At 49.6% G+C, this 16,500-nt stretch overlaps 1 protein-coding gene across 1 annotated transcript; it reads left to right on the forward strand.

Moving 5' to 3' along the window:
- Positions 1-2,506: 2,506 nt before the first annotated feature.
- On the forward strand, positions 2,507-13,554 carry PIPOX (pipecolic acid and sarcosine oxidase). Its single transcript, XM_087702926.1, is given in 10 exon segments — positions 2,507-2,633; positions 2,801-2,949; positions 6,316-6,529; positions 7,801-7,864; positions 7,867-7,982; positions 8,318-8,470; positions 9,523-9,681; positions 11,626-11,667; positions 11,669-11,702; positions 13,402-13,554. Coding segments are annotated over 10 exon segments (1,182 nt in total). The 5' UTR covers positions 2,507-2,513; the 3' UTR covers positions 13,533-13,554.
- Positions 13,555-16,500: the final 2,946 nt, after the last annotated feature.

Genomic DNA, 16,500 nt, shown 5'->3' on the forward strand with positions numbered 1-16,500 from the left:
CTGGGTTGCTCCATCCCAAGAAAGTTCGTGTCCGTGTCTTTTCTCCACATTGGCCTCATGGGCGACCCACGGGAACATCACATTTGGTAGCAGAGGATGGTTACTTCACGGGAACGTTACATCTAACTATTCTATTCTTTTCATATTCTACTCTATTCTATTCTATTCTATTCTATTCTACTACTCTATTCTACTCTAACTATTCTATTCTTTTCATATTCTATTCTATTCTATTCTATTCTACTCTAACTATTCTATTCTTTTCATATTCTATTCTATTCTACTACTCTATTCTACTCTATTCTACTTTAACTATTCTATTCTTTTCATATTCTACTCTGTTCTATTCTATTCTATTCTATTCTACTACTCTATTCTACTCTATTCTATTCTTTTCATATTCTATTCTATTCTACTCTATTCTACTCTAACTATTCTATTCTTTTCATATTCTATTCTATTCTACTACTCTATTCTACTCTATTCTACTCTAACTATTCTATTCTTTTCATATTCTACTCTGTTCTATTCTATTCTACTACTCTATTCTACTCTATTCTACTCTATTCTATTCTTTTCATATTCTATTCTATTCTACTCTATTCTACTCTATTCTACTCTAACTATTCTATTCTATTCTTTTCATATTCTACTCTATTCTACTCTATTCTATTTCCATATTCTACTCTACTCTACTCTACTTTGGAGAAGAACAAGAAAAGGACGAAGGAAGAGGGGGGAAGAGGAAAGGAGGGGGAGGAGAAGCACACTGGGAAGTGTGTGTGTGTGTGTGTTGATGGAGGGAGGACTCAGACTGGAGTGTGGCTCTTCAGTGGGTCAATAGAGAAAGAGGGGGGGGAGAGGTTCATTTGTGGGTTTGGTTGCTTTAGAAGAAGCCTACAGGCCGTTCTCAGCTCTAAAGGTCAGAGGTGGAGGAAGAGTCCTTGGGGGGCTGGGAAATTGCCTTAGGTTTCACTGCAGCGTCCCATGGACGGCTGGTCCCCATTTATGGCCTTCCAGCCAGCTTCCCACCAGCAGCGTCACTAAGGGAAGGAGGGAGACTCGCTCAAGGACCGCACGATTCGCTCAACGACTGCGCTGATTTGCTTAAGCACCGCAGCCCCCTGGAAAAGAGGCCATGCTGGGTTCAGCAGATCACCCGAGTCGTTAGGCGAATCATGCGGTCCTTAAGTGAGTCTGGTTTCCCTTACCAACGAAGGAGGGGCCATGGTGGTAACGGGGGATGTCATGTGACTCACTTAACAACTGCCTTGGTTAGGGAGGGGAACTGCAGGGGTCCTTGCAATAGTGGGATCTTATGCAGGGGGAGGGCAGCATTCAAAACACACACAGACACACACACACACACACACACACACACAGAGACACCTTCTTTGCCATCAGGATATTTCTCCCTAATTGTGGGTTGGTCCTTCCCTTGATTTCATCCATTGCCCTCCCTCCCTTTCTTCTTCCTTACCTTCCTTCCTTCCTCCCTCCCTTCCTTCCTCCCTCCCCTCCCTCTCCTTCCTTCCTCCCTCCCTCCCTTTCCTCCTCCCACCCTCCCTCCTTCCCTCCCTTTCCTTCCTTCCCTCTTTCCTTCCTTCCTTCCTCCCTCCCTTTCCTCCTCCCACCCTCTCTCCTTCCCTCCCTTTCCTTCCTTCCCTCTTTCCTTCCTTCCTCTCCTTCCCTCTTTCTTTCCTCCCTCCCTCCACCACCCCCTCCTTCCTTCCTCTTCCTCCCCTTCCACCTCTCTCCTTCCTTCCCTTCCTTCCCTCCCTCTTTCCTTCCTTCCTCTCCTTTGTTCCTCTCCTTCCTTTTTCTTTCCACCCTCCCTCCTTCTTTCCCCCTCCCTCGCTCCCCCTCCCTCTTCTTCTTCCCTCTTCCTCCCTCTCCTTCCTTCCTTCCTTCCCTCCTTTTCCTTTCCTCCCTCCCTCATCCTTCTCCCTCCCCCTTCCTCTCCTTCCTCCCTCTTCCTTCCTTCCTCTCACTCCTACCTTCCCTGCTACCTCCCTCCCTCCCTCACTTAATCACAGAATCCTAGGGCTGCAAGGGACCTCGGAGGTCTTCTAGTCCAACCCCCTGCTCAAGCAGGAGACCCTGTACCATTCCAGACAAACGGTTGTCCAAATCTCTCCTTAAAAACCCTCCAGTGAGGGAACGCCCACGATTTCTGGTGGCCAGCCGTTCCACTGGTTAATGGTCCCCACTGCTTCTCCTTCATTCCAGATCGCTTCCCTCCTTGAAGCTGAGCTGCTGATGAGTTGGACAGGGAGAATCGCCAGAGTCCTGACCCCCCCGCAAAATCCCCCCCCCACTTTCTGGAGCCCCAGGCGCCTTCCAGGGTCTGGCTTCGGCCCCTGCAATCTCCCCCCCCTCCAGGGAGGGCGAGGCGACTGCCCGGCCTCCCCGCACCCCCGGCGGCGCCCCTCCTGCCAAAGGGCGGGCCCGGGCTGGCGGCCAAGCCGGCTGGACTTCGCCTCCCCCTGTCCGGGGAGGAGGGTGGCGGAGCCATGGCTGCCACGGGGGACGACGGGCTCTTCGACGCCCTGGTGCTGGGCGCCGGGATCCAGGGCTCCTGCGCTGCCTACCACCTGGCCCGCCGCCGCCTGAAGACGCTCCTGCTGGACCAGGTAGCGGCGCCGCTGCCCGGACGGACTTCTGCCTGCAGCGCTGCCCAGCCCCGTGGTGGTGGTGGTGGGAGCGAGGGAAGGGGGAGGTTTTGCAAGCCGAGGGAACTACGGGATGGGTGGTGGGGCAGACACACACCGCGAACGTGTCCCGCTCTTTGCCCCCGCAGTTCCCGCTGCCCCACACGCGGGGAAGCTCCCACGGTCAAAGCCGCATCACACGCAGCGCTTACCCGCAGGATATCTACCTGGCCCTGATGGCCGAAGCGAAGGGGCTCTGGGCCCAGCTGGAGGCCGAGTCGGGCACACAGCTGCACAGGTGAATTTGCCAACGGGGATCTGAAAAAAAAGGGGGGAGGGTTGGACTGGATGACCTCTAGGGCCCCCTCCAGTTCCCTGCACCAGACTCTGCCCACCTGGTGGAAAAGACGCCGATCTAGAAACGATTTGCCCCCGGGAGGAGCTTTGGAATCCAATAAACAGACGTTTCATGACCCAACTAGGTAACATCATCAGTGCTGGAAGGGAGATTGGAGGGAGGAGGAGGAAAACATAATTAGCCACAAGCAAAGGGACAGTGTTAAAGTTAGGATACCGCTTGGGCCACTAGCACAAGCTCTCCACCTGTTGTGTACTAGCCCCACCCCCCACCCCACCCCAAAACACACACACAAACACACTGTGTCCACAAAACTTTATTTATTCATTTGGAATTCGGCTGGCTCTGTGCAGCTAACGATCCATTACTTTAAAAATACCCAGATCAAATCGGTTTAAAAATTAAAAAAAAACACACACACAACCTGTTAAAGCATTAAACATAAACGCAACAACCGAAACCTGGTGCCAACCTATTGGGAAGGGGCCCATGGCGTCGCATCTCTGGGGAGGGGCTGGGCCAAAGGCTTGCATGCGAATGGGTGAATTTATTTATTTTTTATTTTTTATTTTTTATTTTTTCATATATACATTCACAATTATATGATCTCATAACTGTTATTAATAATATGTATTTATAACAATTTTTCCCTACAGTTGACAATATACTTGAAGATTGCTTTCTTAACATCCCATAGATCCATCTTATCTTACAACGGTCCTACTTCTTCCCTCCCTCCTTCTTTCCTTCCCTCGTTTCTTCTCTCCTACTCCCCTTCCTTCCCTCCTTCCTTTCCTCCTTCCCTTCTTCCTTCCCTCCTTTCTTTTCTCCTTCTCTCCTTCCTTTCCCCCTTCCTTTCCTCCTTCCTTCCCCCCTTCCTTCTCTCCTACATTCCCTCCTTCCTTCCCTCCTTTCTTCTCTCTTTCTCTCCTTCCTTCCCTCCTTGCTTCCCTCCCTCCTTCCTACCCCCCTTTCTTCTCTTTCTTCTCTCCTTCCTTCCTTCCTCCTCTCCTTTCCCTTCTCTCCTTCCCCTTCCTCCCCTTCCCCTCTTCTTCCCATGAATGGGTGAATTTAGGGGTGTGTGAGAGAGAGAAAGGGGGGGAGGGAGGAAGAGGGCGGGGGAGTCACCCAATGCCCACAGCTGTGGCTAAACAAGCAGGTAGGGCCAGCACCCCCTCCCAGCCCTTGCCCACCCCACGAAGTGTAACAGAGCTGGGGACGGTGTGCGCGCGCCAGCCATGGGGCCTCCTCATGACCTGGTTATACAAGCCACAAGAGCCTCCCTCCCTCCGTGACAGCTGACATGCGTTGGGAGTCATGTTCCAAGCATGAAGGAACCATGCCAAGATATTTTTTTTCTGGATCAGCTTTGGTTGCGCTTAATGTGTCCCCTGGTCAGGTCCCAAAACGCCTGCGAGAAAACTACCCAGCTAAAGAGAGCACCAAGGAGCCCACAGTCTTCCTCCTCCTCCTCCTCTTCTTCCTCCTCCTTCGTTCAAGTACTGATGATGTTCCCTAGTTGGGTCATTAAACGCCTGCGAGAAAACAATCCAGCTCAGAGAGCACCAAGGAGCCCACAGTTCTTTTCCTCCTCCTCTTCTTCCTCCTTCTCCTCCTTCGAGTACTGATGATGTTCCCTAGTTGGGTCATTAAACGCCTGCGAGAAAACCCCCAAGCTCAGAGACCACCAAGGATCCTGCAATCTTTCTCCTCCGTCCTCCTCCTCCTCTTCTTCTCCTTCCTCCTCCTCCTCTTCTCCAGAAACTCCCTTCTAGCACTGATGATGTTCCCTAGTTGGGTCATGAAACATCTGCGAGAAAACCACCAAGCTCAGAGAGAGCCAAGAAGCCCACAGTTCTCTTCCTCTTCCTCCTCCTCTTCCTCCTCCTCTTTCTCCTCTTCCTCCTCCTTTATGCACACCACACTCCCTTTTAGAACTGATGGTGTTACCTAGTTTGGTTGTGAAATGTCTGCAAGAAAACAAGCAAGCTGAGAGAGAACCAAGGAACCCACAGTCTTCTTCTTCCTCCTCCTCCTCCTCCTCCTCCTCCTCCTCCTCCTCCTCCTCCTCCTCCTCTTCCTCCTCCCCCCCTCTGGAATCCCCCCCTCCTTTCTAGTACTGATGAAATTACCTAGTTAGGTCACGAAACGTCTTCAAGAAAACAGCCAGGCTCAGATAGCACCAAATATCCCACAGTCCTTTCTCCTCCTCCTCTTCCTCCTCTTCCTCCTCCTCCTCCCCCCCTCCTGGAATTCCCCCTCCCTTCCAGCACTGCCAAATTTGCTGGCCTCCCCCTGTCTTTCTTGTGTGCCCCCCACAACTTGCTGGCCCTGCAAACAGCCAGGCAGATTCTCCGGGTAATTTATGCCATTCCCTAAAAATCATTAAGAAAATGGTCATCCGAATGATTTTTCGTCTGGCAGGTGGGGTCAGAGGCAGGCTGCCCTCCGTCTTGTTAGCCAGTTGACCATCTAAAGCAGGGGTCTCTCTCCAGCCTTGGCGACTTTAAGACTGGTGGACTTCAACTCCCAGAATTCCTCAGCCAGCAAAACTTTAAGGCTTGTGGACTTCAACTCCCAGAATTCCTCAGCCAGCAAAACTTTAAGTCTTGTGGACTTCAATTCCCAGAATTCCTCAGCCAGCAAAACTTTAAGTCTTGTGGACTTCAATTCCCAGAATTCCTCAGCCAGCAAACTTTAAGGCTTGTGGACTTCAATTCCCAGAATTCCTCAGCCAGCAAACTTTAAGGCTTGTGGACTTCAATTCCCAGAATTCCTCAGCCAGCAAACTTTAAGGCTTGTGGACTTCAATTCCCAGAATTCCTCAGCCAGCAAACTTTAAGGCTTGTGGACTTCAATTCCCAGAATTCCTCAGCCAGCAAACTTTAAGGCTTGTGGACTTCAATTCCCAGAATTCCTCAGCCAGCAAAACTTTAAGGCTTGTGGACTTCAAATCCCAGAATTCCTCAGCCAGCAAAACTTTAAGGCTTGTGGACTTCGATTCCCAGAATTCCTCAGCCAGCAAAACTTTAAGGCTTGTGGACTTCAACTCCCAGAATTCCTCAGCCAGCAAAACTTTAAGACTGGTGGACTTCAATTCCCAGAATTGAAGCTTTGCTGGCTGAGGAATTCTGGGAGTCGAAGTCCACCAGTCTTAAAGTTGCCAAGGTTGGAGACCCCTGGTCAAAAGCATTATGCTGGCCTTCCCACTTCGGCCGGCCTTGGGCTTGTCCAAGCCCCCTGTTGCCCCTCCGCCCCTTGGGCCTTCTTCCCCATCCTGCCATAACCACCCTCCCTCTGCCGCAGGCCGATGCCCGCCCTGGTGGTGGGGCAGCCAGAGAACCCCGAGTTCCAGAGCTACAGGCAGACCATGGAGCGCCACCGGTTGCCATGCGAAACCCTGACCCCCCAGGAGTTGGTCAAGCGGTTCCCAGGGATCCACCCGTACGGCGGGGAGATGGCTGTGATGGACCCCACGGCAGGCGTCTTGTGTGCCAACAAGGCCCTCCGAGCTGTGCAGGTGCGTCTTTTGGTGGGGGAGAATAGGTGAAGAGAAGCCCCCCCCCTATTTCCCTTCTTCCCTAATGGACCCATTGGACAAAAGAGGCCCCTCTTCATTTGTGAATGTTAAAATAATAAAGGTGGGAGATGGATGGATGGATGGACGGAGATAGATAGATAGATAGATAGATAGATAGATAGATAGATAGATAGATAGATAGATAGATAGATAGATAGATAGAGACAGACAGACAGACAGACAGACAGACAGACAGACAGACAGACAGACAGACAGAAATTTATAGAGATGGATGGACAGAAGATAGGTGGATAAATAAGTGGATGAATAGATAGATAGATAGAGAGAGAGAGACAGACAGACAGACAGACAGAGATTTATAGAGATGGATGGATGGACAGAAGATAGGTGGATAAATAAGTGGATGAATAGATAGATAGATAGATAGATAGATAGATAGATAGAGAGAGAGAGAGAGAGAGAGACAGACAGACAGACAGACAGACAGACAGACAGACAGACAGACAGAAATTTATAGAGATGGATGGACAGAAGATAGGTGGATAAATAAGTGGATGAATAGATAGATAGATAGATAGAGAGAGAGAGAGAGACAGACAGACAGACAGAGATTTATAGAGATGGATGGATGGACAGAAGATAGGTGGATAAATAAGTGGATGAATAGATAGATAGATAGATAGATAGATAGATAGATAGATAGATAGATAGAAGATAGACAGACATACAGACAGATAGATAGATGGATTGATGGGTGGATGACAGAGATGGATGGATGGACAGAAGATAGATGAATAGATAGGTGAATGAATAGATAGTAGGATAGACAGACAGACAGACAGACAGATAGAAGATAGATGGATGGATGGATGGATGGATGGATGGATGGATGGATGATAGAGATGGATGGATGGACAGAAGATAGATGGATAGATATATAGGTGAATGAATAGATAGTAGTTGGATAGATAGATAGATAGATAGATAGATAGATAGATAGATAGATAGATAGATAGATAGATAGATGATAGACAGACGGACGGACGGACAGATGGATGGATGGATGGATGATAGAGATGGATGGACAGAAGATAGATGAATAGATAAATAGATGGATGGATGGATGGATGATAGGTAGGTAGGTAGATATGATAGATTGATGGGCCAACGGAAAAACCTATAGGCAGACAGACAGACAGACAGTGCCAGACTGCCGTCTTTGGGGCTTCTCTTCCCCCCCCCCCCCCCAGGATCTGTTCCAGAGGCACCGAGGGGTCTTGAGGGACGGAGAGAAGGTCCTGGAAGTCCTCCCGGGCCGGTGGTCACTGTTACAACCAGCCGAGGGAAGTACTGGGCAAAGCGCCTAGTGGTCACAGCCGGCGCATGGACCAATCAGCTCCTGGCTCCTTTGGGGCTGCAGCTGCCTCTTCAGGTAAGCGGGGGGGGGGCCTGTCAATAATTGGGGTGCAAGGCCAGCCGTAAGGAGGGTCGCTGGTGGGGAGCACTCTGCACATAGTCCTCGACTTATGACCTCAATTTAGCCCGGAATTTCATTGCTAAGCGAGACAGTTGCATAGTCCTCAACTTATGACCACAATTTAGCCTGGAATTTCATTGCTAAGCGAGACAGTTGCATAGTCCTCAACTTATGACCTCAATTTAGCCCGGAATTTCATTGCTAAGCGAGACAGTTGCGTAGTCCTCGACTTATGACCGCTTAAGAAAGAAAGTGTCGCCCACCTTCCTCAGCCCCCTTCTCCTTTTCAGCCGCTACGTGTCCGAGTTTGCTACCTGCGGGCGAAGGTGCCAGGCCCCCGGGCCCTCCATGGGCACCCTCCGTGTTTCCTGGGCATCGGCCTCAACCGAGACGACCACCACTTCTACGGCGTGCAGGCTGGGGAGTACCCGGATCTCATCAAGGTGAGTGAGGAGGAAGGGGCTGGAGCAGGTCAAGGAATCGGGGGGGGAGGGGGTCCTCGACTTACGACCACCAATTGAGCCCCCAATTTCTTTCTTTCTCTGAGTGAGAAAAGTTGTTCAGTGGGTTTGGTCCCCCATTTTACAACCTTTCTTGTCTCCGTTGTTAAGGGAATCCTTGCAGTTGTTCAGTGAATCACGTGGTTGCTGAGTGAATCTTGCTTCCCCTTGACGGGGGGCGGAAAAAGGGATCACGAGACCCCCCCGGGACGCCGTGACCGTCATAAATCTGAGTCAGTTTGCCAAGTGCCTGAATTTTGACCACGTGACCGATATCACGGGGAGGCCGCGACGGTCGTAAATGTGGGACCTGAGTCCTAAGTCTCTTTTCTTCAGTTGCCGTTGTAACTTTGAAGGGTCGCTAAGTTGTAAGTCGAGGACTCCCCGTGCTTAACTGGCACCAGCAAAGTGCCAGCAGAATTCCAGAAGGTTTTGTATTGAGATCCTTTGCGGCAATGCAAGAATTCTCAGCTGATGACGCCCTTAACTCCCTCTCCAGTTCTCCGGCTCTCCTGCTGCCACCCGAAAAAGGAGCAACCGGATCTCCTCTCAGACACAATCAGGGAGGATCCTGGGAATCTGGCCCTGGGCGGCCATCAGCCTCAGGCTCTCTCCCGGCCCCCGAAGCTCACCCCCCCCCCCCAAATCAGCCCTTGGCCCTGCGAGAACACAGAGAAAAACCCACCATCCTCCTCCTCCTCCTTTTTCCCCCACCACATTCCCTTCCGGAACTGATGGTGTTACCTAGTTCACTCATGAAACGTCTGCAAGAAGCTCAGAGGGCAGTAAGGAACCTCCAGTCCTTTTCTTCTCCTTCCTCCCCACCTCCTCCTCCTCCTCCTCCTCTTCCCCCTCCTCCTTTTTGCACAGCACACTCCCTTCTAGCACTGGTGGTGTTACCTAGTTCGGTCGTGAAACATCTGGAAGAAAACAGAGAAAGTCACAGAGCCCCCCAGGAGCCCTCCTTGTCTGTCTGTCTGTCTGTCTCCTGCCAGGTCTGCTACCACCACGGCTGCCCCACAGACCCCGATCACCCCAGCCAGGAGAGCGGGGTCTCCCCCGGGGCTGACCTCCAGCGCCTGCAGGATTTCGTCGGCAAGTATCTCCCGGGCCTCGATCCGGAGCCTGCAGTCCAAGAATGGTGCTTATACACGGTAAGGAGGGAGACACACACACCCCCAGACCCCCTTGTCTTCCCCTCAAATGCGGGAGTTCCCCCGAGGCCCCACTTTTTCTCCCCCCCCCAACACCCCCCCCCAAGCCTTGCACAGAGGCACAGAAATCTGTGGATTGTCAACAGGAAACGTTGCATATTTGCAAACCATGGAAACTTTTCCAATAATCAGCAGGTCACTCGGCCCTTATATGCGCAGTCCTCGATGTACAACCGTTCATTTAGTGACCGGTTCAAAGTTATAACGGCACTGAAAAGAAGGACTTTAGGACCATTTTTCACCGTTAGGAACCCTGGCAGCCTCCAGGCGTCACGGGACTTAAATCCAGCCGCTTGGCAACTGACTCCTAGTTATGACAGTCGCAGCCTCCCGGGGTCACGTGGTCCTCCTTTTGCGACCTTCTGAGCAGCCAAGTCAACGGGGAAGCCGGATTCGCTTAACGACCCTGTGACTCACTGGATAGATGGATAGATGGATAGAGATAGATAGATAGATAGATAGATAGATAGATGGATGGATAGATGGATAGATGGATAGATGGATAGATGGATAGATGGATAGATGGATAGATGGATAGATGGATAGATGGATAGATGGATAGATGGATAGATGGATAGATGGATAGATGGATAGATGGATAGAGATATAGATGGATGGAGATAGAGAGATAGCTAGATGGATAGATATAGATGGATAGAGAGACAGAGATAGAGAGATGGATGGATAGATGGATAGATGGTTAGAGAGATGGATAGATGGATAGAGATAGATGGATAGATGGATATATGGATGGAGAGAGATAGAGAGAGATAGAGAGAGAGAGAGATGGATGGAGATAGAGAGAGATGGATGGAGATAGAGAGATAGATAGATGGATAGAGAGACAGATAGAGAGACAGAGATAGAGAGACAGAGACAGAGATAGAGAGATGGATGGAGATAGATGGTTAGAGAGAGATAGAGAGATGGATAGATGGATAGATGGATAGAGATAGATGGATATATGGATAGAGAGAGATAGAGAGAGATAGAGAGAGAGATGGATGGAGATAGAGAGATAGATAGATAGATGAATAGATAGGATAGATAGAGATAGAGAGACAGATGGATGGAGATAGAGAGATAGATGGATAGATGGATATATGGATGGAGAGAGATAGAGAGAGATAGAGAGAGAGAGAGATGGATGGAGATAGAGAGAGATGGATGGAGATAGAGAGATAGATAGATGGATAGAGAGACAGATAGAGAGACAGAGATAGAGAGACAGAGACAGAGATAGAGAGATGGATGGAGTTGGATGGTTAGAGAGAGATAGAGAGATGGATAGATGGATAGATGGATAGAGATAGATGGATATATGGATAGAGAGAGATAGAGAGAGATAGAGAGAGAGATGGATGGAGATAGAGAGATAGATAGATGAATAGATAGGATAGATAGAGATAGAGAGACAGATGGATGGAGATAGAGAGATAGATGGATAGATAGAGAGATGGAAGGATAGATGGATAGAGATAGAGAGATGGATAGAGATAGATGGAAGAGAGATAGAGAGATGGATAGATTCATACAGATAGAGAGATGGATATAGAGATAGATGGATAATGATAGAGAGACAGATAGAAATGGATAGATGGACAGAGAGACAGAGCTAGATATATACATGGATAGATGGATAGATAGATGGATGGATGGATGTATATAAATACATAGATTTATCGCCTGTTTTGCTCATCCAGTTCGAAATCTGCCTGTCTCAGGAATTATGGGGTAGTCCAAAGGGCTTAAGTTGGCATCCTTGCCCCCCCTCCCGATCTATGCAGTACCACCTGCCTTCCCAGCCCCCCCTCCCACCTCCCCGCCCAAAAACCTAAACCTGGATTTCCTCTGAGGTTTCTTCCCCCCCCCCTTCCCCTCCAGAACACTCCAGACAGGGACTTCATTCTGGACCGACACCCCCGTTTTTGAGAACGTGGTCATCGGAGCCGGGTTCTCAGGTAAAGCGGGGGCCGTGGGAGGGGGGGCTGGGAAGAATCGCTTGCCAAGAGGGACTCATTTCTCCTGGAGCCTCGTCTTCAGGAGCTGCTCTCCAGGAAAGCCTCCTGGTTCAAGCACAGTCTATCTTTCTACAAGAGCTTGCAACTGAGGAGAAACTTCCCAGCAGTTGGGACAATTACTCAGTGGAAGAGCTTTGGCCCCCAGAAGGTGTGGCTGCTCCGTCACTGGAGGTTTTCAAGAAGGGTTGAGACAGTCACTTATCTGAAATGGTATATAGGTCCTCCTGGCTGGGCAGGGGGCTGGACTAGAAGACCTCTAAGGTTCCTTCCAGCTTCTCTTCTCCCCTCCCCTCCCCTTCCCTTCCCTTCCCTTTCTCTTTCTTTCTCTTTCTCTCTCTTTCTCTCTCTTCTCTTCTCATTCCCTTCCCTTCTTCTTTCTTTCTCTTCTCTTCCCTTCCTTTCTCTTTCTCTTCCCTTCCCTTTCTCTTTCTTTCTCTTTCTCTCTCTCTTCTCTTCTCATTCCCTTCCCTTCCTCTTTCTTTCTCTTCCCTTCCCTTTCTCTTCCCTTTCTCTTTTTTCTCTTTCTCTCTTTCTCTTTCTCTCTTTTCTCATTCCCTTCCTCTTTCTTTCTTTCTCTTTCTCTCTCTCTCTTCTCTTCTCATTCGCTTCCCTTCCTCTTTCTTTCTCTCTCTCTCTTTCTTCTCTTCCCTTTCCTTCCCTTCCCTTCCTTTCTTTCTCTTCTCTTCCCTTTCTCTTTTTTCTCTTTCTCTCTTTCTCTTTCTCTCTTCTCTTCTCATCCCTTCCCTTCCTCTTTCTTTCTCTTTCTCTCTCTCTCTTCTCTTCTCATTCACTTCCCTTCCTCTTTCTTTCTCTCTCTCTTTCTTCTCTTCCCTTTCCTTCCCTTCCCTTCCTCTTTCTTTCTCTTCTCTTCCCTTTCTCTTTTTTCTCTTTCTCTCTTTCTCTTTCTCTCTTCTCTTCTCATTCCCTTCCCTTCCTCTTTCTTTCTCTTTCTCTCTCTCTCTTCTCTTCTCATTTGCTTCCCTTCCTCTTTCTTTCTCTCTCTTTCTTCTCTTCCCTTTCCTTCCCTCCCCTTTCTCTTTCTTTCTCTTCTCTTCCCTTCCCTTCTCTTTCTCTTCCCTTCCTTTCTCTTTCTTTCTCTTTCTCTCTCTCTCTTCCCTTCCCTTCCCTTCTCTTTCTCTTCTCTTCTCTTCTATCTATTCTATTCTATTCTTCATTCCAATATTCTCTTCTACTCTTCTCTTCTCTATTCCAATATTCTGTTGTATTCTATTTTCATACTGTGTTCTACTCAAGCGAGTTGTGTCCCATTTTACGACCTTGCTTGCCACAGCCGATAAGCGAATCGCCGAGTAACATAGCTGTAAAGGGAATCTGGCTTCCTGCTTGTCAGAAGGTCGCAAAAGTGGATCACAGTGACCCCGGGGACACTGCGACCGTCATAAATACGAGTCAGTTGCCAAGGGCCTGAATTTTGATCATGTGAGCGCAGGGATGCCGCAAAGGTCGTACGTGTGGAAAAACGGCCATAAGTGGATTTTTTTTCCAGTGCCCTTGTAACTTTGGGCGGTCACTAAATCAATGGTTGTAAGTCGGGGACTACAAGAGCACGCAGGGCGGGGAAAGAAAGCGGAAGAGGGCGAATTATGCACCCGTTTCTCCCTTCTTGTCTCTTCCACAGGCCACGGGTTCAAGTTTGCGCCAGTCGTGGGGAAGATCTTGTGTGAACTGAGCCTGGGGGAGAAACCCGCCTACGACCTCTCCCCCTTTCGGCTCGGTCGCTTCCAGGGCCCCCCCAAAGCGAATTTGTGATCTCCATCTGGCAGAGCGCCCCCCTCTCCACCCCCCCCAACCCCCACCACCGGCAGCTTCACGACAGTCCATCTTACTAGCAGTGACTGTGAGAGGGATCTTGGAGTCTTAGTGGACAACCAGCTAAAGAGGAGCCAGCCAAAAAGGCCAACGAAATCCTAAGCTCCATGAACAGAGGGATGCAATAAAGATCAAGGGAGGAACTAACACCACTCTGTAAAGCCTTAGTAAGGCCACACCTAGAATCCCGCATCCAGTTTCTGACAAGTGAGAACAATCAACCGATGGAAGAGAAGTTGCCTTCGGAAGTTGTGGGGGCTTCATCCCTGGAAGCTTTTAAGAACAGACTGAACTGCCATCGGTCAGAAATGGTGTAGGGTCTCCTGCTTGGATGGGGGGTTGGACTAGATGACCTCCAAGGTCCCTTCCAACTCTGTTAATCTGTATTCAATGGAATAGAAATTGCCTTCAGAAGTTGTGGGGGCTTCATCCCTGGAAGCTTTCAAGAAGAGACTGGGCTGCCCTCTGTCAGAAATGGTGTGGTCTCCTGCTAGAGTAGGGGGTTGGACTAGATGACCTACAAGGTCCCTTCCAACTGTGTTAATCTGAATCTATCTAAGATGATCAAAGGCCTGGAGGCTAAAACATCTGATGAACAGTTGCAGGAACTGGGCCTGGCTAGTCTAGGGAAGAGAAGGACCAGGGGAGACAGGAGAGCATCTTCCAGTATTTGAGGGGCTGCCCCAGAGAGGAGGAAGGGGGTCAAGCTATTTTCCAAGGCACCCAAAGGCCAGAGAAGGAAGAATGGGCAGAAACTGACCAAGGAGAGATTCAACCTGGAAATAAGGAGGAATTTCCTGACCGGGAGAACGATCAACCCATGGAACAGAAGTTGCCTTCAGAAATTGTGGGAGCTTCATCACTGGAGGCTTTCAAGAAGAGACTGGACTGCCATTGGTCAGAAATGGTATAGTGTCTCCTTCTTGGGTGGTGGGGTTGGACTAGATGACCTCCAAGGTCCCTTCCAACTCTGTTAATCTGAATCTACCTAAGACGACCAAAGGCCTGGAGGCTCAAACATACGAAGAACGGTTGCAGGAACCGGGCCTGGCTAGTCTAGGGAAGAGAAGGACCAGGGGAGACAGGAGAGCATCTTCCAGTATTTGAGGGGCTGCCCCAGAGAGGAGGAAGGGGGTCCAGCTATTTAGTCACCATTATATAAAAAAGATGTGGAGCCTCTAGAAAGAGTGCAGAGAAGAGCAACCAAGAAGATTAGGCTAAATGGAGGCTAAAACATACGATGGACGGTTGCAGGAACTGGGCCTGGCTAGTAGAGATGGGTTCCTACTGGTTTGGCAGAACCGGTCGTGATTCGGTGGCCTGGGTCACTGCAACCGGCAGAGACCCAGCCTTGCTATGCCCCTCCCTCCCCCGGATCCAATTCTCCTCTGGGGCCGCTATCTTGATTTTTTTGCTCTGCACAAGCGCAAAACAATTGTAATTGCACATGTTAAGTACTCTGAGCACTTAGCAATGTATGTATGTGGTTTCCACCAATGCCCGCTGATACCAGCGGGAACTCATTCAAATCTGATTGGCTGCCTCATCTGTTCCCACGATGATCTAACACAGTGGTTCCCAAACTTGGCAACTTTAAGACTCGTGGACTTCAACTCCCAGAATTCTCCAGCCAGCTCTGCTCTTAAAACATTGCTGGCTGGGGGATTATGGGAGTGGAAGTCCTCCCTTTTAAAGCATTGCTGGCTGGGGGATTCTGGGAGTGGAAGCCCACCCCTCTTAAAGCATTGCTGGCTGGGGGATTATGGGAGTGGAAGCCCACCCCTCTTAAAGCATTGCTGGCTGGGGGATTCTGGGAGTGGAAGTCCTCCCCTCTTAAAGCATTGCTGGCTGGGGATTATGGGAGTGGAAGTCCTCCCTTTTAAAGCATTGCTGGCTGGGGGATTCTGGGAGTTGAAGTCTACCCACCTTAAAGCATGCCGGCTGAGGAATTCTGGGAATGGAAGTCCAGGTCTTAAAATTGCCAAGACTGGAAAACCCTGGATTGAATCCAACAAAAACTGAGTCTTTTATTATTTGCCATCCTGTGGGCACTCCCTAATCATGGAGTCAAAGGGGCTGCAAGTTCTCCATCCAACCTTCGGCCTCTCTTGGGGAAAACTACGGTAACCAGGATCCAATTGGATGCGAGACCTCCAGGAGATCTCAGAGCTGTAGCCAGCCAAAAAAGCAAAGGACTCCGAAGCAGAAGACAAGGGCCAAACCCTCTCCATAAAAAAATGTCTCCCAAGGAAATCAGCTTGGCCATGGCGGAGGCGTTGCCAGTTGACCGCTGAAAGTCCCTCAAGGACTTAAGAGCCAAGGTGGCGCAGTGGTTAATAGCAATAGCAATAGCAGTAGACTTATATACCGCTTCATAGGCCTTTCAGGCCTCTCTAAGCGGTTTACAGAGAGTCAGCATATTGCCCCCAACAACAATCCGGGTCCTCATTTCACCCACCTCGGAAGGATGGAAGGCTGAGTCAACCCTGAGCCGGTGAGATTTGAACCGCTGAACTGCTGATCTAGCAGTAGCCTGCAGTGCTGCATTTTAAATCTCACCGGCTCAGGGTTGACTCAGCCTTCCATCCTTCCGAGGTGGGTAAAATGAGGACCCGGATTGTTGTTGGGGGCGATATGCTGACTCTGTAAACCGCTTAGAGAGGGCTGAAAGCCCTATGAAGCAGTATATAAGTCTACTGTTATTATTATTATTGCTATAATCAAGGGCTTGCCAAGATGCCGAAGCAAAACACGGCCGAGTTTTATCCCCCCCAAAGAAAAGAATTTTTAACACGACAAGATGAAAAGGCTTGTTCTCCCTGGCTTCATTTATTCACGGAATTATGTGCCCAGATGTTCACCGCCTCCCACCAGTTCCTGTTCTTCCCCCCCCCTTGCAAAAGAATAT

This window comes from Thamnophis sirtalis, unplaced genomic scaffold, assembly GCF_051295495.1.
Source record: "Thamnophis sirtalis isolate CommonGarterSnake01/CBP01778 unplaced genomic scaffold, rThaSir2_p1.2 scaffold_17, whole genome shotgun sequence".
Lineage (NCBI taxonomy): Eukaryota > Metazoa > Chordata > Lepidosauria > Squamata > Natricidae > Thamnophis > Thamnophis sirtalis.